The sequence below is a fragment of the Panthera pardus genome, unplaced genomic scaffold (assembly GCF_024362965.1).
Source record: "Panthera pardus isolate Hobbes unplaced genomic scaffold, ASM2436296v1 HiC_scaffold_6, whole genome shotgun sequence".
NCBI classification, from domain to species: Eukaryota; Metazoa; Chordata; class Mammalia; order Carnivora; family Felidae; genus Panthera; species Panthera pardus.
The window spans coordinates 46571088-46599085 of NW_026526991.1; the positions used below are offsets into that span (position 1 = coordinate 46571088).

At 41.4% G+C, this 27998-nt stretch overlaps 1 protein-coding gene across 4 annotated transcripts in view; it reads left to right on the forward strand.

Moving 5' to 3' along the window:
- The window catches only part of PTPRB (protein tyrosine phosphatase receptor type B), a 118928-nt gene that overhangs the window by 16961 nt on the left and 73969 nt on the right, over nt 1-27998 (forward strand). For 3 of the 4 annotated variants that reach the window (XM_019455094.2, XM_019455092.2, XM_019455096.2), the window contains exons 4-6: nt 13151-13424; nt 26332-26607; nt 27445-27702. In XM_019455094.2, the coding sequence (XP_019310639.2) occupies nt 13151-13424; nt 26332-26607; nt 27445-27702 (808 nt within the window). Of the gene's footprint in view, nt 1-12127; nt 12745-13150; nt 13425-26331; nt 26608-27444; nt 27703-27998 lie in introns of those variants that run through there. The other variant, XM_019455097.2, reaches the window with a different exon arrangement.

The window sequence follows — 27998 nt, forward strand, 5'->3', positions numbered from 1 at the left end:
AGTCACAAGCCAGGCCAGCATTGAAGGAAGGGAAAATAGACCTCCTCTTTTGATAGGAAGAGCTGAAAGTCACATTGCAAAGGGCCACACACCTCGGGTGGCAGGAACTTATGGTCATTAAACAGTCTACCATGGTATTTATTATTCTTGTTGCTATTGTTATTATTATTATTATTTTGCATATGCCTAGCTTAGGCTTAAAAGCTCAAGGATTGGAGGTCAAATGATTAGAAAAGAGCAGAACAAGATGAGCTCACACACCCGTACACATACCTCCATACCTTGTCACTTTATTCTCTTACCTAGAGTTCATTTTAGTGAAGATAAATGCCAAGGAGAACATAGTTTGAAATAATTACTAGTAACGCTACTGCAAAGTTGTCCTAGTTTCTTTGGGAGGAGAATTTTCCTTACTTTTCTCCTTTCCCCACTTTCCTCAAATCCTTGCCTGTCCATTGTGAGGGGGTCTGTCTTTGGAAGGCTGTAGATTTGGGTCAATACTTGGCTTGAAAACTAACTCTCTCCCTCTCCCTTGCTCTCTCTCCCTCACCCTAGACATGAATTAAATAAACTAACACCAGTCATGTGCCTAGAGTAGGGCTGAAAAATCCTGTGTAGTTACTGTTAGCTGCTGTTGTTATTCCACCATTGATAGTATTTTGTGGCTGTGTGTGTCTTCACAAGGACAAGGCTGGTGAAACAAGAAGCTAGTCTACCATATGAGTTAGGAAATACCTAAACCGGTTGTTCTCAAAGTATGGACCCCAGACTGAGAACTCATTAGAAATGCAACCACTTGTCTACGGCCATACCACCCTGAACGCACCCGATCTCGTCTGATCTCGGAAGTTAAGCAGGGTCGGGCCTGGTTAGTACTTGGATGGGAGAAATGCAACCACTTGGGCCCTACCCTAGACCTACTGATTCAGAAACTCTGGTGGGGAGGGCTCAGCAATCTGTGTTTTAACAAGCCCTCCAAGTCACATGGATGCACTTGATGTTCAAGAACCACTGACCTAGGGGACACCTGGGTGGCTCAGTTGGTTGAGTGCCCAATTTCAGCTCAAGCCATTATCTTGCAGTCTGTGAGTTTGAGCCCCACATCTGGCTCACTGCTATCAGCACAGAGCCCACTTTGGATCCTCTGTCCCCTTCTCTCTGCCCTTCCTGACTTGTGCTCTCTCAAAAATAAATAAACATTAAAAACAAAACAAAACAAAACACTGACCTAGAAAAATCTGGTCCCTGACCAATGTCTCCCTCTCAGGCTTCTAGATGCCTTGGTTTCCCAAAATTGATGGCACTTTTGTGCCTTGTGGGGTGGGGCAGTGTGCTATAAAAGCTAAATAGTCAGGGAATGGAAATTAATTTATCTAATTACAGCCTCCTGCTATTCCTTCACAGAGCGTACATCCTGTAAGGAATGGCGCCCGGGTGGGTACGTGGAGGCTGGGAAGACAGGGAACTGCTGCAAGACCCGGGTCTTTGTGGTAATTAAAAAAGGATGTTGCCAGGCACACGGTTCCACCGTGAGTGACAGGACGTGGTGGTACAACACGGGCTGCGTTCCAGCCCCCGGGCACACCCTCAGCCAGGCATCCCCATACAGATAAAGATACATAAAGATACACTGCGTCTCTGTGCACGGGCACAATTGCAGATGAAGCTGGATGGAGGTGTCAGATGTGTGCCCTGCGTATGCCAGCCATTTGCTATGGGCAAGGTGAGACTGGCAGGACCGGGGGCAGCAGGAAGTAGGTCTGCACACAGGGGCGGGGAGGGAGACCCCGGTTGGGGTTTGGGGCACAGGGGGAAGAATCAAATGTGAAGAAGTGGCATCCAAAGGGTGGGCCTTGGACTTCACTTTAGCTTCAAAATCTGACCAGCTTCTGTCTGTTGAGTAGTGGAGGTGCACTCTTTTTTTTTTTTTTTTTTTTTTTTTTTTTTTAACGTTAACAGAGTGCGAGTTGGGGAGGCGCAGAGAGAGAGGGAGATACAGAATCCAAAGCAGGCTCCAGGCTCACAGAGCTGTCAGCACAGAGCCCCGAGTGGGGCCCCAACCCAAGAACCACAAGATCATGACTTAAGCTTAACCCACTGAGCCACCCAGGCGCCCCTGAGCAGTGGACTCTTAAGAGCCGTCCAATCTGGACCCCTTTTCAGCCATGTGACCTTGGTGGAGACGGTGCGGTACAGTGGTAAAAAGTAGGGGTCCTGTGTCTGAGAAACCTGGGTTAAATCTCTGTGGTGGCATCTACTGGTTCCTCAACTCCAGTCATAATTGCTTCCACTTCAAAATAAGGATGACTAAGGGTACTCTGCCTTATAACACAGGGTGAGGATTAAAATCTGAGTAGCCAAAGTGCTTAGTACACTGGCTCCAGGAGATAAGGATTCAATAACTGTAGCAATCAACACCAACTTCTTGTTCCTGCTTCATTATCCCTGCCCTGCCTGCCTCACGGAGTTGTAAGAACCAGATACGCTGACAGTGAAGACGCTTTGAGGGGGATAAGATGTTGGGCATGCATTAAAAAGTGTTCCGGATTGGTGCTGATTCTGCTAAGTAACCATAAATCTTGTCTGGAGGCACACCTCCTTCTTCCCCTCCCCACCCTGCCCCGGCTTGGCTCGGGCCTGGGAGAGGGATCGCGTTTCCTCAGTTCATGAATAGCCATTGTGGTGCCGCTCTGGGTTTAACAGTTCTGTGTTTCCTTCCATTTGGCCTTCAAAGAGATCACAGCCCACTGTGAGCCTCCAAATAAGTAACAAGGCAAAGGCAGAAAATCCCCACTTCCGTACACCTCCATCAAGTCTGGGGCGACCTGACCTCCTTTATTGTGTTACTTATAGCATAGAGGGGACGTGCCCCACTGCCACCACTATTCTGTGGCCAGAACTAAAGATAGGACAACACTCCCCCTTTATTGAGGCAAGTACCCAGAAGGAGGAGTGCAAAGATGTAGCAAAAAAACAAAAACAGAAAACAGAAAACCCTAATCATTCCTCCTGAACAAGGAAGAACTCTTAGATTCTCTAGTGTGCATGGGATAAAATATAAGCAGATTCTGAGGCTGCAAATGGTGCAGAAAGGTCATCCTAGGGAGTAATGTTTTGTGGAAGGGATGTGTTCCTAAAGACCCTAATCTATAATTTGCATCATTCAAGTTTAATTCTGACAAAGAGCTGTCATTTTCTTAGGTTGCCAGCTAAAGTGGATTGTCATGTGCCAACAGCATAATATAGTTTGTATTTACTTGAGGCCCTCCAGCTTTTAAATCTCAACGATTTTTCTTTTCCTTCCATTATGATTTGCATTACTTTCTATTTTGTGTACAAAAAAACAGGACAATGTTCATATTTTGTCACAACATGAATGATGTGCACATAAAAATGCAACCATGAAATACAACATGTGCATTGAAATGGGTTCTTTAACATGCCAGCATTTCTCTGGCACATCGGTTTCCCTGAGCAGGTAAGGGTTGATGCAGTGGGGAAAATGGCAAAGAAAGGGGGAAATGACATCAAAGGAGAAGCAAGGATGTGCTAATTGAGATAGGAAGTCTGTGGCTCTTGCCCTGGCCTTGCAGACCTCAGAATCATCAGGGGAGATTTTAAAAGATACAGATTCTGAAATTCTGCCTCAGCCCTAGTGAATCAGCATTTACTACTAAAGTAGGACCACAGCACCGAAAGTGTAAAAATCTCCCCATTGATTATAAAGTGCGATTAGGTTTGCAATCCCTTGGAGAATAATTGAATAATCAGCTCATTAGAACAGACATTGAATGAAAGAGAGGGGGAAAAGTTCGGCTGGAACCCTGTAACCGAATCTAATCTCATGGAAATATCTGACAAATGCGAACAGAGAACAATACAATAGAAATAACTGACCTAAGGCCTCATGGGTGGCTCAGTCAGTTAACCGTCCATCTTTGGCTCAGGTCATGACCTCGTATTTTGTGAGTTCAAGCCCCATGTCGGCCTCTCTGCTGTCAGCGCAGAGCCCAGGTCAGATCCTACATCCGCCTCTCTCTGCCCCTCCCCTGCTCTCTCTCTCTCTTCCTCTCTCTCTCAAAAATAACGAAACATTGAAATGGAGAAAATAACTGGCCTGTATCATTCAAAAAGGTCAGTGTCATAAGGATTATTTGAAAAGGCTGAGGAACTGTTTCAGATTAAAGAAGATTAAGACACTTGACAACAAAATGCAATACAGGATCATAGGCTGGATCCTTACTACAGAAAAAAAGCAACAAACAAACAACAACAACAAAACCCAAATGCTAAAAAGGACGTTATTGAGGCAATGAACAACAATGAAATATGGAGTGTAGATGAAAGGATTGTAACAACATTTGAATTTTCTGAATTTGATAACTGTACTGAGGTTATACCACCAACTCTGAAATGGTTCAGGTAAGAACAGTATATACGGAGAGAAAGAAGACAATACAGTAAATGTGGCAGAATGTTAAAATAAAAAAACAAACAGAATTCGTGGGTCTGGGTAAAGATATATGGAAGCATTCTGTGGAATTCTTACAATGTATAAGTTTGAAATAAAAATAAATAAATAAAATAAATAAAATAAATATATAAAATATATAATAATATATAATAATATATATAATAAAATATATTATAATATAATATAATATATAAAATATATAAAATAAAATAAAAATAAATAAAAAGTAGTTTGCTTAAGGGCTTTTAGAGGGTAGGGGCACCTGGGTGGCTCAGTTGGTTAATCATCTGACTCTTGGTTTCAGTTCAGGTCATGATCTTCCAGGTGGTGAGTTCAAGCCCCACTTTGGGGGTCTGCACTGACAGCATGGAACCTGCTTAGGATTCTCTGTTTCCCTCTCTCTCTTTGCCCCTCCCTGATTGCTCTCTATGTCTCTTAAATAAAAGAGGCAGGGGGAGGGTTTAGAGGGCAGAATCCAAGGATGCTACTGAGTTAGGGATAGACCAGAGGCTCCGACGAACTAAAACCTGTCTGTCGTGTTCAAGGACCGGGGCAGAGAAGGTGGGAGCTGAGGAAGAGAAGAGCAAACACAGAAATGATGATGTGAACAACAGAGAAATGATGATGAATTTGCAAGAAAGAACAGTAAAACCAAGAGTCGGAACTGGTGGATGAGTCACTTGATAATTTTGAAGATAAGATATCAAAAGCTCTGCAAGAGATGAAGTCCTTTAATTCTCTGTAACTTTCCCCAGTTACATATTGTTTGCACCCGCTTACTCTCCACACCGCTGAAAGGAGGCACCTCTTTTTCTTCAAAGCTCTTCTGTTTTGGATTTCTTTTTTCTTTTTCTTTTTTTAATGTTTATTTTTTGAGAGAGAGACAGAGACAGAGTGCGAGTGGGGGAGGGGCAGAGAGAGACAGGGAGACACAGAATCCAAAGCAGGCTTCAGGCTCTCAGCTGTCAGCAGAGGCCCCACGAAGGGCTCGAACTCACGAACCTGAGCTCAGATCATGACCTGAGCTGAAGTCGGATGCTCAGCTGACTGAGCCACCCAGGCGCCCCTGTTTTGGATTCCTAATAGATCTGGACCAATAAGTACACCCCATGTGCAATAGCTTTACTAGGTGCTTGCCCTTTATCTGTGTGTCCGGGAACATTTGTGTTTGCTCCCCCTTCTGCAAGGCTGTTGTACGTCCAGCCCAGAACAACACAACTGTGGAGAGAATATCAAAAAGAGTGTCCTTTGCTAAGAGTTTTGACCCTGGTGGTCCTGATTATTTGAGAAGCAGTAGATGTTCCATGAAGTGGTCAGGGTCTGTCCATTTGGAACAGGGGCTGATTGGACACTAGTTTATCCTAAGGCTTAGGTGCTAGGTATTCTTGGATTCTGTGATGCTAAAGGTTCCAGGGTGGCATTGGAGCAGCTGAAGAATGACATTTGGTTTCAGATTTACAATTAGTCCTGCCCTTGTTTAGTGGTAGGGGTATAAATGTTTCCTCTGTCAGTATAAAGTAGCATTAAGTCCCCACGACCTGGGGATGTGGCTTAGCTAATGGAGATACATGACTCTTCCCTTCACAAGGCTTATAATCTAGCCAACAGGTTTTTCATTACATTTTGAAAAACATGATGAGACCCTTTGATCTTCCACTTCGATCACTGTTTGCCCCAACCTCCAGGGGGCTCTAGCGTGCCTGGCATCTGCTTCATCCAGCAGAGAAAGGAGAGCTGTGGGGAAGAGGCAGGCAGAATGGGGGCCCAGCAAGCCTCCATCTTTTAATTTTTTTAAAGAAAAATCAAAATCCAGTGGGGTTTTTTTTACACGTAAAATCAATTTTTCTCAACATTATCCACATAGTCCCATTTCTAAAAAACAATGTTAAGATCACAGACCCAGGAGGCCTTCATACCTTGACTCCTCGCATTTGTGAGCAGACAGGTTTCCGAGGGCGGGAGGGAGTGAAAAGCAGGACTGAAGATGGAGAGGAAGCACTGGAGATTGGAAAGGTGATTCGTCTACAGTCACATCATTTTAAGTCATCCATCTGTGTATGGTTACAAAGCTGGGGCAAAAGCTATGCAAAGTCCTTTTCCACCAGACTTAAGAAAAAAAATTAAAAAAAAAAACAAAAACCTAGGGGAGGAGAAGAGGGTGGAAACTGTTGTAGAAAAAAGTATCAGGAAACCTTAGAGATGTGTCTGAGGGAGACGGTGAAGCCTGGTGCACTCCCACCCCTCCTTTCCAGGACTTAAAAAAATGTTGGCATGACCGCCAGCCAGAGCAGTGTTAAATGTCTTTTGTGCTCATCTACTGAAGGGCTTCTCTTGGGTACAAGATGGAAAGGCGTGATAATGTATTATCATTCGGATGTTCTCAGACATTCTCATCCACGGACTTTGTCATGCTCTAGCATCACTGGGTGCTGGGCATCCATGATGTATTGGTATTTATAATATACTATTATTACTACTAATAATCATAGTATCTAACATTTGTTGAGCCCTTTATTCAAGGACCATGCTATACATACAACATGCACCTTCTCATTTAATCCTTGCAACCTCTCTTCCCCAAATGCCTTTATTATTTCCATTTTCCTGGACATCTATGACCTAGGAAGGTTATGATCCAGGAAGCTAGAAAGATTCCTTGAAATATAAGTCTCCCTAAATGGTACCTCTAAACACAAAAGAGGATAGTCATGGTCCTTTAAAAAAAAAAAAAAAGCAGCAGCAACCGCTTATCACAATTACCTTACCTTAAATTTTAACGCATCTCTTTAAATGTATGACACCTGCTAGTGAAAACTGTTTTCATTTCTGTCATAATTTACTACTGAGTCAGCTTAAATGAAAACTTAGAAAGGATTCACCATCTTAGAATCGTTTTTAGGCCTGATTGCTAGGCCTTCTTCTTTTTAACCATATCTGGGGGTACACACATGAGAGTGGCATAACAAAAGTACTTCCTTGGAGGGATGCCTGGGTGGCTCAGTCTGTTAAGCATCGGACTTTGGCTCAGGTCATGATCTCGAGGTTCTTGGGTTCGAGCCCCACCTCGGGCTCTGTGCTGACAGTTCGGAGCCTGGAGCCTGCTTTAGATTCTGTGTCTCCCTCTCTCTCTGCCCCTCCCCCACTCATGCTCTGTCTCTCCCTCTCAAAAATAAATAAATATAAAAAAAAATTATTTCCTTGGAGGAAAAAGAGCAGAATTGACCCATCATCTAATACTTATTAAGTTTGCTGCATGTTGGTTCTTTTTCCTTTTAGCATCCACATTTTATTTTTATTGAGAAGTTATAAATATCGAATTTGTTCTAAATATACATAGTAGAATATAGATTTTATACAATATATAAGTATGCATATATTATATAAAATATACTGTTATATATTATATCACCAATTTACTTATTTGACACATTCTAAAATAGTTCAAGACTTTCTAAATCACTTACATAGCTTCTTGTAACCAAAGAGCTCAGAATTTAAATTTATAAGAGAAAGAACAATAAGATATTATTAACTCTCTTTAATACAAATGGTATCTGCTGCAGGATTTAATTAAGATTATTGGGCTCCACCATGGCATTTTGATCCCTCAGCTTGTAATAAGGCCTAGACTTTACATTTCTAGCAAGTTCTCAGAAGATGCCATGCTGCACCTGAGAACCATCATACTGAAGAATAGGAATTCCTCCCCTCTCTCCTTTCCTCCTTTTATCTTCCCTCTCACCTCTTTCTGTTCAAAATCAATCTTTTATCCCTTTGCCCTTTTTTTCTCTTTTCTTGTCCTCCCTTCTTTCCAAGATATTTGAGGCATCCAACAAGAACATGTTTAGAAGCACTTGCTTAGAGTACTTATTCACATGGCAGTATTTACTGAACAGCTACAAAGATTCCTTCCTTCCTTCCTTCATCCATTCATTCAATAAATATTTGTTGAAACTTTTAACCAAGCAAGAAGAACAAGACAGACAAAGACTCTGCCCAAAGGGAATTCTCCATATGCCTGGGAAAGGCAGGCAGTCACAAGCATTATATTATAACAAGTGTCCTCAATGTGCTGAATTAAACAAATGGATTGATGACAGGAATAATTATAAAAGGACACTTTTTCCTTGGGTGGTCAGAAAGGGTCTGGCCCTATCGTAGGGGTGTGTTTAAAGCTGAGACCTAAAGGTTGAGGGGAAGATAACCAAGCAGAGAATCTAGGAAGGAGTGGTCCAAGGAGATGAAAAAGCAGGCATAAGGCCCGACAAAGTCAGCTCTGTGTCAGGTACACAGTAGGTGCTCAGTCAATATTTACCGAGTCAGTGAGTAAATGCATTATCAGACCAAGGACGCTGGAGCATAGAAGGCAAGCAGAAGAGATGCCAGGTCATGAACAGAGTTTTAGGTCATAAGTGAGGAGTCTGGATTAACCAGTAACTTTACCAGTCTGCTCCCCCTTCCCCTCAGCCCCCTAACCTTTCCCACACCCAGCTCAAACCCTGATCTGAAGTAGCAGTTCTCAAGGTGTGGCCCCTGGGCCCCTGAAGTCCCTTGTGTCATTCAACATTTGTGTTCATAAGCTGACAAGAGCCATGCTTTCATCCATGAATTCATAATTTATGAATATGTAAATTATGATTGCTAAAACAATTTGTTTAAAAGGCTACTGTCTGTCCACTCGCGTCTCATCAGAAGCATCCCCTCCCTTCCCACGTAGTCTGGGAAATGTTTCCAAGTGGCAAAGAGAAGACGTTGTCCCCTGAGAAGTTATGGAGTGGCTGGTCCCAAATTCCTGGAATGCAGTAACCTCTAAAGCATATGCAGGATAAATAGGCTTAAAAGAAGTTGAGGAACTCCAAACAAAGATGAGAACAAAGAAGAAGAATGAGTCAATTTATTTATACTTTGCACAGTAGTTTCAAATAAACTCCTCATAGAAAAAACGACATCTGGCAACTTTCCCCAGTCCCACACCACCTTGAATCCATTACAATTCTCTCTAGTTTCTCTTATTAATGTAAGTGTTTTTTAAGAAGAAAAATGTAATCAGTAAAAGCCTGGGTTTAAAGTTTTCCTTGTTGTTTCATACCATATTAGTCCTTATGGGCTATTTAAGAACCACTAATTTGGGGGGGAACTCTGCTGTAAGCCTTAAGATTCTCCAAGAAAAAGAACTAGGAGTCATGTAACTTTGGAAAAGAAATGCCCTGACTACTGGTCCTTTCCTTAGTGCTTTGCTAATGGTTCTTCATATACACTGATAGTAAAATAGATAAGTGATCACACATGACTCTAAATACACGTGCCTCTCTTTGGTAGATCAAAAATAAAAGAATCTTACTGGGGCACCTGGATGGCTCAGGTGGTTAGGCGTCCACCTCTCAATTTCAGCAGGTCATGACCTCACGATTCGTAAATTTTAGCTCCACATCGGGTTCTGTGCTGACAGTGCGGAGGCTGTTTGGGATTCTCTCTCTCCCTCTCTCTGACCCTCCCCTGCTTGTGTTCACATGCTCTCTCTTCTCAAAATAAATACATAAACATGAAAAAAAAAAAAGAATCCTATTTAAAGAAACCATTTCTTCTGTTCCGAATTCCTATTTCCGAGGGCATTCTTAACGAATCACTTCTAATAACAGAATTTGTAAGCATCTAAACTGTTTTGTGAGGATATTTTGTGATTGCCTTGTTTGATTAGTGCTTTAAATTTTGCCTTTTTTTTTTTTTTTTTTTGGTGCATTTGCCTACACCTAAGGATTATAGGTAGAATGTTAGAAAGTATATTGAAAATGGAATATAATTTTAGATTAACTTATACGGTACAGTAGGTTGTGGCATGTAGTATTTAAAAGAAAAAAAAAATTGTTAGCCAAACTTGGAGGAGACAGGATTTATAGTAGATTTCCACAAAGGACAGAAGGGTATTTAGTATATTTGGGTGAGAAGACTTCAACTCTGAGTGGCAATTTATGAGAAAATAGTATAAACCTCAATGAAAAGGGCAAAGCGAAAGATAGGCAGAAGTTAGAAAAGTGCAACTTACATGATGGATGAATTTAAAAGAGAGCAAAAAAAAAAAAAAAAAAAATGTGACCAGGATGCTATTACCAGGCAAACCAACACCTAGATGGCACATTCAAGTTTCCAAAGATGCTTTAACATCTGTGACCTTATTCATTCTTCATAACAGCTCTGGGAAGTATTTAGAGTGATACAATTCCAGTTTTACAGACAAGGAAACCACATTGTTTTCTGAATACAGCAAGAAAAGAAAAAGATAATGTTGAAAAAAAAGCAATGAAGCCGCAAAAAGACTCACGTAAGGGCTGAGGGCAGCCTGTGGGCTGGCAGTATCTAATGGAGAGTGGAGGGGACCATCTCTGACGCTGCAGAAAGGCATGCCAGGCTGTGAAAAGCCATTGAACTTGGGGGCAAAATACAGAGGGCCAAAAAAGCTCTCTTGGAAGGCAAGTCACGTGGGCAGAGAAATAGGAAAGGTTCCTTCTATCTTCCCTGAAATGCGCACGTTTAGGTTTGACCTTTGAGTGTCTGCGAACTTGAAAAGGAAATCTGAGGTCTTGCAGATTTAAAGCCCGTAGAATCTCTGAAGGGGTAGGAATTTCATGTTTTCATTAAAAGATTTCTTAAGAACATATTTTCTAAAAAAATTGGAACAACGTTCCCTTTTCTGCTTATCCTCAGAGTAGATACAGTTGATATAGAAGTCAATAATATAGCTTTATGTATAATCTGCCTGTCAGAAAAAGAAGGGAATGTGACTTTCTTCTTATTGCTTTAGCTCCAGAGTATTCTGTTTTGAAAATTAAAACGTAAAATCTTATCTTTTTTGGCAGTTGTCAGGGATGACACCCAAGAAAAGCAACCGAGCATTATAAAAGTTGTTGCAATATTTTGCTTTTATCATCTGTGTGCAATTAAACATTTTTGCTCTTTGGTTATTAGGAACTCTTTTAAAAGCCATTTTCAGATACATGATCATTCAGGTACCCAGGCAGTTGCTAAAAAGCATAAAGTTAGTGCTGAAAACGGAGTAAATTCCAATTTTCGTTATATGTGTGGGAGCTGAGCCTTGCATGGTATTTTCCACAAAGGAGAGTTTTATTGCTTTCTTCTATTGCTTGGACAATTATGGATGAAACGGTTTTAACTACTGGATGGTCAGTGATGAAACTGCTTTGCGGTTTGCTTTGTGGGATGAACAACTGGGAGTGATTATATTTGTTCTTGGTCAGCACCATTTGCATCAGATTTAGGGAGGACGCCGACCTCTAGACAGGAGAAAGGGGAAAGTGAATGGCAGAGAAAAAAACAAAAAGGTCAAGTGGACAATGGACAAGATCCTGAGGGGGGGTGGGGGTCTTGTTCTGTCGCTGGTGTGTCAGGGGGGTGTGCACTGGGACAAGTGAGTGTTTTGAGGTGAGAAAGGCAAGAGCACTCTAATAAAAGGCTTCAGGAAGGACTGTAGGCGACCCAGGGAAATCTGCTGTGGTCAAGTTTAATCCTGGGAAAAGAGGCCCTAGAGAAAGCAGATGAGGAAGATAGGAAGGAAGATAGGGAGGGGGGAGGCGCTGGGCGTGGAGGGAGGTAGGGGGCGGAGGGGGGAGCTGGAAAGTGAGAGGGAGCAAGTACGGATCCTGGCTGCGACGGCAGGGAGGAGGGCCACTGGGTGGGAAAGAAGTGAAAGTCCGGGAGAGGAGGAGGAGGAGGCAGAGCTCGGTGGGGCCCGACGGGACCCCCGGGCCGCGGAGGCGGCGGCGCGGGGCAGTGGGCTGCGGTGGGCGACAGCGTGGCCCGCGTCGCGGGGGGGGCCCTCGTGGCAGCCTCGGGCGTTGGCTCCTCGGGGCTCCCTCCCTCGCCGGCGCATTGTTCCTTTGCCGGGAGACGAGGAAATTGCCTTTTGATTGCGGAAGTCCGCGGCCGGGGCCCGGGGCGAGGCAGCGCGGGTCAGCATGGCAGCGTGGGAAGGGCGGCGCGCCGCCTGCCCCCGCCGCCTCTCGCGTCCGCAGCCCGCCCGGGGCGGCAGCAGCAGCAGCGGCAGCAGCGGCGGCCCCTGCGCGTCGCCAGCCGGGAGGGAAGCGCTCTGCGCCCGCGGGGCGCGCTGAGCGCTCGCAACAGGTGGCCCCTCGCGCCGGCCGTCGGGGCTGCCCCGCGCCCCCAGCCCCTCTGCCGAGTCCGGGTGGTCACCGCCGAGCGCGATGCTGAGCCATGGAGCCGGGCTGGCCTTGTGGACCGCGCTGAGCCTGCTGCAGGTGAGTGGCCCGAGAGGGGTCGCGGGCGGACGCGCCCCTCCCCGCCGACGACCAAAGTCCCACTCCGCTGTCGGGTCGCCTGGGTTGTGTTTTGCAGAGGGAGACGGCAGGATTTCTTCCTCTCCTTTGGGAAGAAAGATCCTCTTCTGAGCCCCCAGCCGGACTGACAGCTCACACTACTTCAAAGGCGCAAAAGCCACCTTCTTTCTCCAGCTGTTCCCGGGAAAGAGCAGCTAGGGAGAAAGTTGCCACCCACCTTCTCCGCGGGCCTTTTCTCTGGCTGGAGGGCAAAGGGATGGGCCGAGGCTGGGGCTGAGGGCTGAGGAGGCGGCTTGGGGACCTTGCAGTGATCAAGTTCCTGGGCAGTCTAGACTGTGGGCTTCACCTGCCTCTGGTTCCTTTGCAGGCTGGACTGGGGGAGCCAGTGAGATGTAACGTCACCCTGACAGAGTCCAAGGTCTCCAGCCGGTCCGTGTCTCTCCAGTGGAGAACTTTGGGGTCACCCTGTAACTTCAGCCTCATCTATAGCAGTGACATGTCAGGGGTCGCATTGTGCCACCCCACGCGGATAGACAACATCACCTATGGATGTTACCCCAAGGATTTACAAGCGGGAACCATCTATAACTTCAGGATTGTGTCTCTGGATAGAGAAGAGAAAACTGTAGTCTTGCAAACAGGTAAGGGGCGACAGGTGCAGATGGGCAGCCAGGCCACTCTGGGCTGAGCCCTGCCTTTTCAGGATGGTGTTTCATTTGAGTTCCAGGCATACAAAAATTAAAGGTAAAAATACCTGTGAAGATCAATATTGACCGAGATTTCTAGTTTCTTCAGATCTGGCCAGAAGCAGCTTGGTTGACTTTGAGAGATTTCCTTAGTGCCGAAGACAGCGGACTAGCCCTTTGAAGGGGAGCACAGCAGACAGGAGCTGTGGGCTTTGGGGGGAATTTGTTAAATTTGTTAAAATGATGTGGTTTGAGCTCCCATCACATTAAATTGTCAAGCCCTGGAATAATTTTAACTTAATGTTTTTAGAATAAATAATGGAAGTGCAATGATTAGGGATATGCCTTCCCTCAACTTAGTTTTATTTTTGGAACCAGGACATAAAATCTTCAGGAATAGAATAGAGCCATTCATAGGGGAGAATTGGTAAAATCCCATCAAACGAGGGCATGAAAATTAATTTGTATAACTTGAATAACTAAAACAACATAATATCAGAGAAAGTCCTTCAGTTACTCTGGGCTTCAAATCATTTCTTTTCCTTGCACTTTTGGCAACCCTCGCAAGGAGTAAATGGTAAGAGTATATCTCTCCAGCCTCAGTTTTCTTGTCTGTAAAATAAGAGTGTCAGCCTTGGTCATTCAGGTCCAAGTTCTTACCAAGTGCCAATCACTTGGCACTTACCTCCTTACTCCTCTCAGCTACCCAGTAACTGTGCTCTAAATTCTCTAACAACTTGGCTGTTTGATGACGTCATCAGTCCTCCTTTTAACAGTATCTTTACTTGTTGCACTAGTGAAACTTTAAACTTTTATCCGGGAAGGTCAATTTCACAGAAAATTTCTGGAAGTCAAATTGTAGAAGTGTGTTGTCTTACTCCTAGTTCATGGTCAACCTGAACAAAGGTTACTTCCTGAGCTACAGTTCTTTAAAAATGTGTGAGAGCTTTCAGCTCTCAGAGCAGCTACAGCTGGGTCAGGAAATGTAGCTGGATTCGTGTAATAAGTCAGTCAAATATCAACTCTCTTATTTTTTCAAAGAAAAATTAAGAATGCCCAGTTATATCACTTGGCTTGCTTCAGATGAAACATCTAGATAATTTCTGAGATTTGCAGGAACTTAAATGGAAAAATTGGTTATGTTTTTGTATGGAATCAAAGAAAGACTGAAATCAACCACATAATGAGAACATTTTACAGACGTTAAGGGGCTGGGGTTTTAGTCATAAAGTTGTTGGTGTCTCAGTTTGTGAGGATGGTTTTGTGAACACTCAGATTGCTAACACTGTGACATTTATGGCATAGAACTTCCAGATGTGTATACTGCATTTGCTAAGATGTCTGTTGAATGGGGCAGAACGATTTTTAAAAATAGGAAAAGGACTCACTGTGGGTGTTACGAGTTAGAATGCGCTCCAAGTTTAATTATGCATGTAGGTGTTCCAAGTCCAGAGACATTTGTGAAATGTAAGACATATTTGCATTTTATTGACTATGTTGAGTTAAAAAAAAAGACTCCATTGGCATTCAGGCTTTCATCATTTTTCTTAAGGAGTTACTTTTTACAGTATCACAAATATACTTTTCACCACAAATTTTATGAGCTCCCTGATAAATGTGAAGAATGAAATTTGCAGGTGATGTTTATATAATGATATTTTCCCCCCATACTTATTTGTACAATGGTAGAAGGCTTAGGATTCTCTACCCTTTAAAAATAACTTAACTTACATAAACATTTTTTACTTAAGATATTTTTAAAATCTTTCAGGAAGGATTTTTTTGGTTGCCTGTTATTTGTTTTTTGTCATTGGTGCTTTCTATATTTTAAGGACACATGTGAATCTTTCATTTATTTGAGAGAAAGTATAGCAGTTCTCTAAATTGCCAGGCTATAGAGACGAACTCTACAAATCCTATTTTACTGTTAGTAAAGCAGGACCAACTAGTAGCATAATGTGAAGTCTGAGATACAACTTCAATCAAAAAAAAGCTACTCAAAATGTATTGGTCTTTCCTTATTCCATTTTGCCTGTCTTCTCAGTCTAGAATAAAACAGAATGAGAACAAGACATGATTTGACTAGAGATACAACAGTTGCTTAGATGATCTCTGTATCATTCCAAGTGTGATTTGTCTGATTATTTTTTCTGAGAAGTTGTCTAAAATAGCTAATTTATTGTCATGTAGACATGACCGTAAAGATAAAAAAGTTTTAACTAAATGGGAACTATTTCAGCAACAATCAGTTTTCACTCCAGATTTTAAGTCAGAATTGAAGAACACCCGTGGATTCAGCAAAGATTTATCAAGCATGGATCCTGCAGGGAATCATGCCAAGTAGTGACTGGTGCACTTATAAGGATGCTGAACAAAATGTGGTCCCAGCCCTTGCAGCCTTGTGCAGGGGTTGGAGAAGGTCATGATGAAGGTAGGAACAGAGCTTCATCACTTCTTTCCCAGATGAAGACCTTGCCTGCCTCGTGGATCCCACACTTTCATAATCATAGAGAAGACATTAGGCAGTTCTCAGGTTTCTTTAGTCATTAAATGGTTGATGCAACAGCCATAATAAGTTGAAAGCCAACTTATTTAGTTGTGAACTCACTGGAAATCAAATAATGAAGACAACAGATATGGAAAAATTCCAACACTTTTGTAACACTGTGTCCTCAGAGTCTAAGCAGAGAGCTACAGACTGGTAGCCCTAGGGGTGTCTAGGTGTCTAATAAATTTGTTTCATTTGGCTCACGTAATGTTTTTGAAAAATCCAGATTATTTCACCAGCACTATAAATGGCAAATTTACAAAAATGCCAGCTTTATGGGTTCCCTTAAAACACTGGAAGATTTGGCAAAGCTAAACTGGTCTGCCTAGAACTCTCTAGAGCTAAGCTGTAGTTTCTCTCCTTTTAGATACCAATCCACTGGAATCCCCCTGGACCAGTTCTTTATTTCTGTACTTAAATGCATACTAAGGGCACTTGAGTTTATTTAAATGAAACTGTAGAGTTTTCATTCAGAACTTTTTGGGGGCTTTTATCTTCCCAGAAATAAGAAGTGGTTTTTCAGTATCTAAAATGGCAACCAGCACATCATATTCAATAAATATTGATTAAATGGATGGGTAGATGGATGAACAAATGGATAGCTGAAAGAAACATTTTTTCACCTTCCATTTCCAGACATCAGTTTGCTGGATAGATAGATAGATAGATAGATAGATAGATAGATAGATAGATATGAATGAAAGAGATGAATATTTCAGTAGGAGAATGTATATATACTAAAAATATGATCTGTTGGGTTATAGATAGTTATAGAGCCTTAGGGAAGTAGTCCAGTAGTAGAGAACTTTACTTATAGAAAGAATATCTTACTAGCACACGCCTTCTTGTTAGTCAGGTTCAGCTACTAAATAATCAGCCTAGAACAAAGAGTGAAAAACAATGAGCTCTTTTAATATGGCTAATTCATTTGTCTTTAGTACACTTCAGGAACTTTAATTACCAAATCACCATACCAGCTACTTATTTTCACTTCACAATGTTTTACTTTTACCAGGGACCCTATGACAAAATACCAGACCAAATGCCTTAAATAACAGAAATGTATTTTCTCACAATTCTGGAGGCCAGGAGTCCTAGCCCAAGGTGTCAGCAGCTTTTTTTCTGAGGAATCTCTAACTGGCTTGCAGATGCCCACCTTTTTGTCGTGTCTTCTCATGTTTGTTCCGTGTCCGTGTTCTCTAAGGACACCAGTTATATTGGATTAGGGCCCACCCTAACAACCTCGTTTTAACTTCATTACCTTGCTGAAGGCCTTATATTCACATACAGTCACATTCTGAAGTACTGGGGGGTTAGGGCTTCAACACCTGAATTTTGGAGGGACACAATTCAGTCCATACACTTACAGAGCTTTAAACATCAGCCAATACTTCTCAATAATGTCTGTAAGATACTTGCATCAAAATCTTTTGCAGAACCTCTTATAAAAGCATATATTATTGGCTTATACCCCACATGTAACAAATTTAGAAGGAGTGGAGGCTAGGGTGTCTGATTTTGAACAAATATCACAGTGAATCAATGTACAATGAAGTTCAAGAGCTATTGACATAGTTTTTCTTTTATTCACTGGCATTAAGATTCTGGTACCATTCCTCCCTATGTATGGCTAAATCTATAATACCTAAGAATATTTATTATCTTTCCCAGGAAGAAAATAATACTCTAATATTTGTCTTGTGCTTTTATAGTACACAAAAGACTCTTACTAACTTTATTTAGTAGATAAGAGTATAAAATGTTTAGATTAGAGGCAGTTGGGTGGTTCAGTTGGGTAAGTGTCCAACTTTGGCTCAGGTCATGATCTCACAGTTCATGTGTTCAAGCCCCATGTCAGGCTCTGTGCTGACCGCTCAGAGCCTGGAGCCTGCTTCACATTCTGTGTATGTGTGCCTCTCGCTGCCCCTCCCCTGCCCGTGCTCTGTCTGTCTTTCTCAAAAACAAACATGTTTAAATATGTTTTAAAAGAGTATAAATTATATATTATACTAACCATATATTGTTTAATTTTATTTTTAGGGAGTATTGTGAAGGCGTAGGTTGCATAATGCTTGAGAGCTCAGTTTAAAGGCAGCCTCCTCCATCACTTACTAGTCAAGTTGCCTAGAGTAAGTTACTAACCTCTCTAGGACTTTTTCCTAACTTATAAAATGGGGATGATAATAAAAATAACACCTACTTCATAGGGTCATTTTGAGGTTTTATTTGGTTCGTACATAAATTCTAGAATAGTTTTGTCACATACTAAGTGCATAGTAAGTTTACTATTATTACTTTAAGGTTGGAGGTGAGACGGATATTCATGAGAATTAAAAGTCACACAGCTAGTATATAATAGACCCAGAACTTGAACACTCATTTGCTGACTCCATTCCAATTCTTTCCACTACTCTGCAGAAAGGATATAATTTTTAAGTTGGTATTAGTTCTTTCAAATTACCATATAATATTGTTACTACTTTTCAAGTCAACTTTTAAGGAAGAAAAAATACATTACAAAATACCTTAAATCTGTGTATATTTAGCCTACACAAGGATGGAATCATGATTAAAAGCATTTTAGTGTGAAGAAATTATAAACAGCTATTGATTTTTTAATTGTGTAGAACTTTTGGTGATGGATTTCAATATTTAGCAATCAGCCATGGGCCGTCTATTTATTTCAGGAATTCTAAGGTCAAGCTGAGCTATGAACATGGAATGAACCAACCTAGTTCTCTGAACTTAATCTTCCTTTGAGTGTTTAGGAAGCTTCCTCCATTAGTCTGCCTTTGTCCCCTCCATTAGTCTATTGGTGGGCATGGCATTCTACAGGTTAGCTAGAAAGACATAAAATCTCATTTGTCAGACAGAATAAGAGAAGAACAAAGAAGCATTTTTTCACCTTCCATTTCCAGACATCAGTTTGCTGGAATACCCCTGAAGGTTAATGGCTAATATTGACACCTTTCTGACTTTGTAAAAGAAATCAAGCCCGTTCAATGTATACGAACGTACAGAAATGAAGATGAATATATGTCCCTAAACATATAACATGCAATTAAAGGTAACATGGTAGGGGCGCCTGGGTGGCTCGGTCGGTTGAGCGTCCGACTTCGGCTCAGGTCACGATCTCGCGGTCCGTGAGTTCGAGCCCCGCGTCCGGCTCTGTGCTGACGGCTCAGAGCCTGGAGCCTGTTTCAGATTCTGTGTCTCCCTCTCTCTCTGCCCCTCCCCTGTTCATGCTCTGTCTCTCTCTGTCTCAAAAATAAATAAATGTTAAAAAAAGTTTTAAAAGGTAACAGGGTAGGTTTACATATAGATTTCCAGGAATTTTTGTTTTTGGTTTTGCTTTCTTCCTTTTTTATGGGAAAACTCAAACATGTAAAAAAGTAAATGGAATAATATAATTAGCTACCATGTTCTCATCACCTACCTTCCATAGTTACCAACTGATAGCCAATCTTATTTCATCTATAGCTCCACCCACTCCCCCACCCCATATCATTTTGATGCAACCCAAGTCATCATTTGATTCCCTTTATACATCTTTTAGTATGCATTTCTGAAAGGATTCCTTTTAACATAACCACAATATCATTTAGGTACCTAGCATTAAAAATAATTCCTTACTAGCTACATGTCCAAGGTTTGGAGGCACGCATGAAGTGATAGCTCATGAATTTCTACCCAGGAGAGGCTTCTGGGCAGGCATCTGATTGGAAGGAAAGGCCAAGGGACTTCTTTTGATGCAGCATTTATATAGCACTTTAGATAATATTGAGAAAGCCTCATTTGTTAATATCAAAGGGTTGGAGTGGGGCTGCTGAAGGATAGCAATCGGATGGCAGTGTTAACTCTCCATCGCTTGTCAGGGCACCCTCACATGTCAGCAGGGGCATGGTTCTCTGGTGCTCACTAGGAGTGCCTTAGTTTAACCTGTTCTCTCACTCTGTAACACCCTTTCCTCTCTCTGATTTCTAAGTCCTACTTATGACCTTCCCAACTTGCTCATATTCATTTCCTTCATAAAGCCAACCTCTGAGACCTTAGCCCTTAGATATCAGTCTCCATTTCCACATTTAGTGTTGTTGCTGTCCTGTGTTACTCTTTATTATTATTATTATTATTATTATTATTATTATTACTATTACTTTTAATTGTTCTTTAAAGTTGATTTATTTATTTATTTTGAGAGAGAGAGAGAAAGCATGTGCAAGCAGGAAAGGGGCAGAGAGGGAGAGAGAGAATCGCAAGCAGGCCCCGCACTGCCAGCCTAGAGCCCAATGCAGGGCTCAAACTCGTGATCCATGAGATCGTTACCTGGGCCGAAATCAAGAGTCAGACACCCAACTGACTGAGCCACCCACGCGCCCCTGGCCTGTGTCACTCTTAACAGCAAGAAAAGCAGCAACATTAATACCGACTACCATTTACTGAGAGCTCGCCACATGCCGGGGCTGCACTTAACATTTACCTCCATTACCTCTTAACACCTACAACTCTGTAAAGGAGGTGTTTTTCTCTTTCACAGATGGGGAAACTGAGCATCAATGAGTTTAAACAACTTTTTGTTTAAAGTCACAGTTGTAAGTGACCGTGATGGGATTTGGACCCAAGTCTAGTCTGACATCAAAGTCACCCTCCCTAATTATTTACCTTTTGCTTACCTTTTCCACATACGTCTTGAGTGCCTGAGAGACTGTAGACTCTCAGAAGAGCATCTACCACCTAACGTACCTAGGGCCAAATACGATGTCCCTCACAGTCCGGCATCCAGCACTGCCGTTGATGATGATGTAAATCACTGCGAACACTGCTTTGATTTCCCTTTCAGGGCTATTAAAACTTGGAAAGTTGTTACTACTTGAACTTCACGTCTAGTGTGTCAAGTTGACAAAGTCAAATGCATGTCACTCTGATGTGCTGTCGCAATACAGTATATCCTCTTAAAATAAGCCGGGAAGCTGACAGTAGTCATACAGCAACAACCACAAGGTAGAAGAGAATTACCTCTCTATAATTGTATGTAATGAGCCACAGATTCTGAGCAATTGCTTTTTCATTTTGTTTTCCTGCTCATTTTCAAACACCCGCACCAAGGGATGCTCTGTGGCTTTTGGTGCCACCCTTGACTTCCATGAGAAAATTCCCAATTATTTAATAAGAATAGATGGTGTTCATTCCATTTTATGTAGAGTTCTACAGTCTCCTGGCCACCCTGCTTTTAACTAAAATAGTGTCCCAATTCTGTGAAGATACAGAAATGGACCCTGTAACTACTAAAAAGATAGATCTCTTGGCCTAGAGTTAGTGGGTGGTAAAAGATAAGGCAGAGAGGTGGGGAATGATATCCTATTGGCAGAGACCCTGAGTCCCTATGGAGAAACTTAAACTTCATCTCCTGAAACGATCTTGGTGCTATAAGATGGATGAGGGTGGTGATGGGGAAGATAGACAGAGAGATTATTTGGCAACAGTAGAGGAAAGACAGGAAATAAAGAAGGCACCCAGAAAACTCTGGGAGCAGTTCAGACACAAGCAATGAGATCCCAGGTAAAAACAGTAAGGTTAGGGAACAACAAAACAAACAAAACAAACAAAAGGAACAATCAAGAAAAATTATTTTTCAAAAAAATCAGTATAACTTTTATAGCCACAGAATTAGATTTAGGTGTGGCTAGTGTTATTATTCATTTTATCTCGGCCACAATACTCAAGCCACCAAATGGAAGTTCTGTAAGTTTACCTATTATTTTCCATAGACATCTGGTTTGATTGCTTTGTTATTTTACTAAATATGCATTCAAGACATTGCCCACCCTAGGACAGCTAGAAGGAACTTGCAGCCAGGTGTTAGAATCTCAGCTGTACTACTTGTTACCTATATGATATAAATGAGTCACTTAACATCTCTGACTTCCTATTCCAACTGAGAAAGCACATTGTAAATTACCAGATCTTACATAGATACACTGTGATACTATCGTGACTTCAAGAAAAGCTTTTGGTACTAAACCTGGGATTGCCTGCACTCTTGTTTTAAGGTTGAATTTATTTCCAAAATAAATATTATCATTTCAAATTCTAAACACTCTGGACATTCCTATATCAACAGATAATAATGTTGTAGTGGCCATACAAAATAATTTTTAGGGAGGTATTGTTAACTTGCATTTTTTATATGTGAGTTTCACCTTCTTCCTAAGTCCCATTTTTTAAAAAGGGAAACAAAGAATTCATTTTGGTTCAGAAATATAGCTAAACTTCATCTTTTCCTCTAAGAACAGAAAAATTGGGTTGACATCAAGCCCACTTAGAAATTATCGGGCTTCCTGTTACTGATAGATTCATTCAAATGTAACAGATGAGTATCACAGAACATTTGGCTGTCCATATTCCAGGTCTGTTTGCAACTAAGAAGGACAAAGATGTCTTAAATTTATAGCTAATGATAAATTGTGATATATTAAGATGAAATTATTGATTTATGGTTTTTGACCGTTCTTGTAGTTTATAAAACTTAACTAGTTACTGTATATATGAGAGTGATACATGGAAAAACCAGAAAGGCTATAAATGTACATATGTGTGCACTGATACCTGTAGCCATCAGCATGAATTACATAAGTCAAGTAGGGTTTTCTAATTACATACAAACTGTCACATGATCAAAAGATTGCATACATATAACTAAATTTTCAACTAGCATTAGAAATCTCTTGCATTCATATATATGTATATATGTGACATTCATTTGCATGTATATATGAAATTAACACCCCTTTGGAAGTATCTTAATTTGTTTCTAATAAAATATTGAAAAACAATCCTTTTTAATACAGCAGAGTTTTTCTCGGGCTTAGATTGAAAAGCAGTCTGAAAACTATTTAACTTCTGCAGCATCTGGGGCAATAGTGGACAAGTGCCAGCACAGGACTTTATCGCGGTATAAATGGGGTTTTAAGTGTTTGTTTCCAGTGCAGGTTCTCGCAGCCCAGGCACTTCCCAGTCTCATTGTTCCTTTGTTCTAGCGGATGTACAAAGGATTGACTGTTTTGTTTTCTGGCTCAGAGAGATTAGATAAAGCCTGCATTTCTGAACTTCACCCTCTAGGCACGCAACCTTAAAATTCATTTCTATAGCTTATATTTTGCAGATTATATGTGGTTTAGATGATACTGATCACACCATTATTGTCTTTAACCTTCATCTGGCTTGGAGACAGATGACAGTATTGATCTCCTTTGAGCTATCGCTGGAAAGCAGCTGTCCCTCGCATCCTTGTCCTTAAAATGCCTCTTCAGCAAAAATGTGCCATCTCAACTATGACAAGGTTGTTCTTGAGTTTCGTTGGGAACTAGAATCTCCTGGTAGTGAAGTACCTTATTCTTGCCAGGCAACAGAAAACTTTCTGTGAGCGGAAATTATGTTCATTCTTTTTGTTAAGATGTCCTTAATTACAGACCATTATGTAGGATAGGAAATTTAAATAATATTGCCAGGGGGCGAAAAAAAGCTACAGTTTTTCTCCAAGAACCTATAAACTAGAATCATCTTGGGAATTTTTTTATTTTATCTTAATGGTGAGAAAGTTAGGTCATGGGAATTAACTGATAAGATTGTATCAAGTTTTTTATATGAAGAAGGCAAGTAAGGCTGTTAGTTTAGTTTTTAAAAATTGTATTCTACTTCTGCCTCCATTTTATCAGTGATTCAGAGGAAACTTTTTTTATGATCAAGTGTAAGTTTATATTGAGTGCCCATTCTGTGTCAGGTAAAACCTGCTTTACACCTCAAAACATCCGAGAATGTAGGTATTATTATAATCCCCAGATAGATGGGAAAGCAGAGATTTAGATGGATTAAGCGACTTGTACAAAATCTTCTGACTGATACATGATGGAGCCGAGGATTTGAACTGAGTTCTGTCGGACTCCAAAGCCCACATTCTCTGCTACTGCATTTCCCTGCTTCCATGACAAGATCTCCTGTTTATAGAAATAGTAACAGGAGCTAACAATGAATACTTACTATGTGCCAGACACTGTTCTGAGTGCTCTAGAGAAAACCCTCAATTTAATCTTCATAAACAGGGGCACCTGGGTGGCTCGGTCGGTTAAGCATCCAACTCTTGGTTTCGGCTCAGGTCATGATCTCCTGGTTTAGTGGGTTTGGGCCCCATGTTGGGCTCTGTGCTGACAGCATGGAACCTGCCTGGGATTCTCTCTCTTCCTCTCTCTGTCACTTCCCCAGTCACACTATCTCTCTCTCAAAATAAATAAATAAACTTAAAAAAAAAATTTTTAAATCTTCGTAACTATCTTGCCAAAAAGATAGTAGTATTATCAGCATTGCACGGATGAAACAGTGAGGCGAGGGGAGGTTAAGGAATTGCCTGAAGTACACAGCTACAATGCAGGAGAACCAGATTCAGGTCCGGGCTGCCAGACTACAGAGCCTACACCCTTTGGGTGAACCTCTGCTGTGCTTGGGTGTAAACCACATAACTTGCGTTTTGGGCTCTCTGGGTTACTGATGCCTTGGCTTCCTTGTCAACTGACATTTATATTATTATTAGTTCTTGTATTATAAAATGTTAGGTGGCTTGTGGTTTTTTTTTTTGTTTTTTTTTTTTTTTTTTTTTTGCAGTACGATGCAGTCCTATAAACCACAGCATAAAACACACACATGAAAAGACATTAGATTAACCACAGGCTGTATTTAGCTTACGTGTGGTATCTGTAGGTGACCCATAGATAGTCTTCTGAGTTGGCTGGCCATAAATGTCTTGTTGATCTAGATTAAGATCACCTTGTTCCTATTTGTATTAATGTTAGTCACAAGCAAACACCTTCTTAAAACATACACTGTTCTAAGAAGATTCTAGAATCTGAAGTTTCAGAGTAAAGTTTCAGAGTTTTCATGAGTAAAATGTAATTTGCCAAGTGTAGGGAAGAACTCAGATCTCTATAGCTGTGCCACTAAAACATCTGACCTGGCTTTGAGTTTTAGCCTCCAATATCTTGATCCGACTTTCTAGATCAAGAACCAGGTTGGATTTCTGAAAATTGCTCATATGTAAATGTCTCTCAATGTTGCTATTCCCTGCATTCAGAGTAGGGAGAGACTTATTTCTCAGATGGTCCCACTGCATCATACAATGGCAGGTCACCAAACACTATTGACTTAGTTCCTGATGTAAGGACAGGTGGCTCATCCTACTTCAAGTTCCACAGTGAAGATTCAATACACAGGAAATGGGATATGGGACTCCTCAAACTCGCCCATGGTTTTGAGAGTTGAAACTAAGTGAACAGCTGGGTGCAGGACTAACCCTCTCCACCTTCTCTGGAGGCTTTAGCAGCTCCAAAATGTCCTAGAATGCAAGTTGAGAACATGTAAGGAATCCCAGCTGTTGGAAGAATTCATTTCGATGAGCAAGCCTAGGCGAGGCTCATAATCAGGTCTGTATCTTTTGCAGTTTTCTGATGTTTAAAAACAATCCAAAGTTGTGCCACCTGGGAGGCTCAGTCAGTTAAGCTTCCGACTCTTGGTTTCGGCTCAGGTCATGATCTCATGATTCGTGAGGTCGAGCCCCACATCGGGCTCCATGCTGCCAGTGCAGAGCCTGCTTGGGATTCTCTCTCTCCCTCTCTCTGCCCTCCCCCTGCTTGCACATGCGCTCTCTCTCTTTATCTAAATATATAACCTTTAAAAAAAAAAAACAACTAACGTTATGTATACTTAACCCCCCAAATCCACAACCTAAAAAATAAAATGTTCAGGGGCACCTGGGTGGCTCAGTTGGTTAAGTGTCCGACTCTTGATTTCAGCTCAGGTCATCATCTCATGGTTTTTGAGTTCGAGTCCTGCATCGGGCTTCGTACTGACATTGTAAACGAACAAACAAACCAAAAAAAGTTCAGTACAAATTTCAAAATTATTTCCTAATGTCTGTATTTTCTATAAGATTTTTGGTATTTCTCCAGGCATAGCCTGGATGTTTGTCAGTGTGTGGAAAGTGCAAAACTTGCAAGCCAAAGAACGTAGAACCTTTCATGGAATTCTAAGCTCAGAACTTTCTTAACAAAGAAGACTTATTCAGAAAAAGAAGTGTATCTGACTAGTAGCTAAGTGGGTTTCTTTTTTTAAATGAAATGGTAAGTTTGAAAGTGGAGCAAAATGCCAATTTGTTTCATGGGCAGCAGATTCTCAGAGTCTTTAAGGAAAATGAATCTGTGTTACAGCAAACTAACATGTATTTGCACAAGTCTTTAAGCCATGTCATCTTTGCGGGTTTTTGCCTTGCAGATCCTTTACCTCCTGCTAAGTTTGAAGTCAATAAAGAGAAGACTACTTCAACCAGTCTGCATGTTTGGTGGACTCCTTCTTCTGGAAAAGTCACCCGCTATGAGTTGGAGTTATTTGACAATAGCCACAAGGTACAGGAGACCCAAATTCAAGAAAGTACTTCCTGGAATGAACATACATTTTTTAACCTCACTGCTGGTAATAAATACAATATTGCCATCACAGCTGTTTCTGGAGAGAAACGTTCCCTTACGGTTTACACCAATGGATCAACAGGTAAGACCGCTTATAGATAGTCGAGTATTTAACACAGTAAATTGAAGAGATAAAAGTAAGAACGCCCCCCAGACCAAAGACGATAGGTAGATAAGTAGACAGACAGACAGACAAATGCTGTGCAGTGCAGTGGGTAGACTAGACTGAAAATAAGGAGATGTGGCTGCGCTGCTAGCTTGCTGGTTGATTCTGAACAAGTCCTGGAACTTCTCTGGGACTGGAATTTTCTCCAAAATTAAGTAGGCGTTTCCTAATGGCCTTTCTAACTCAAATCTTAGGCAACAGCATTTTCTGCCTCAAGTTCTCAGTTTGTAATAAAACTTATTTTTTAAGTGTTTTCATCCTTTGTATATTCTTTTCAGAACATCAAGTCATGACGTTTCCTAAATATTCCAACGCCCAGAACGAGTTTTTACTCGCCCCCACACGTCCCGATGTCAATGACACACTCCACCTCCTTCCATGAAGTACCATCCTTCTCACGATGCCCTGTCCTCTCGTTTTCTCTCCTGCTTTCTTGCTGTATTTCTGTTTTTGGTCTTGCATAGTTCTTCCCTTTCTTTTCCCTTTGCTGCTATGCCATATCATAGTTCATTGGCAAAAATTACCTTCATACCTGTCAAGTGGGTAAACTATGATGTGACTTTAGGCGCGGACTTTGAAAAGAGCATTAATCCAGGCTCCAGTGAAATTTCAAGAGTGCTGTTTTCATTACTTATTATACAAATTAGATGTACAGAGAAGCATACATAAATGTGTCATTTTCAATTAAATGTGTCTATGTCTTCTCTAAGGAAATTATCAATGACCCTTTGGCAATGCATTTTATGTCCCTAGTGCCGTCTCCAGTGAAAGATATCAGTATTTCAGCCAAAACCAATTCTCTCTTGATTTCCTGGTCCCATGGCTCTGGGAATGTGGAAAGATACCAGCTGACGCTCATGGATAAAGAGACCCTAGTTCATGGCAGTGTTGTGGACAGACATGCTACTTCTCATACTTTCCACGGACTGACACCTGGCCACCTCTATAACCTGACCATTGTGACTGAGGCTGCAGGGCTGCAAAACTACAGATGGGCACTGGCCAGGACGAGTAAGTTCCACTAACCAGCTGAACAAGAATAAAGCTCAAATCAAGGAAATGTTTAATAACCAAGGATTATTAAATTATTTGAATAATGGCAATATGGGACAAATTGAAATTCTTATGTTACAGAAGGCCCTTAAGATGTACCCACTTTTCTACTCAGAGAAAGAGAGATTCCCTTTTGTTCTAAATTTTAGATGAGCCCTTGGCAACATTCTCAAGTACAGAGTTAACCGCTGATATAGTCTTAGCTTGTCTTTTTAGTATTCTGATCTCTTTGGTAAGGATTCCTACTTCCTTCT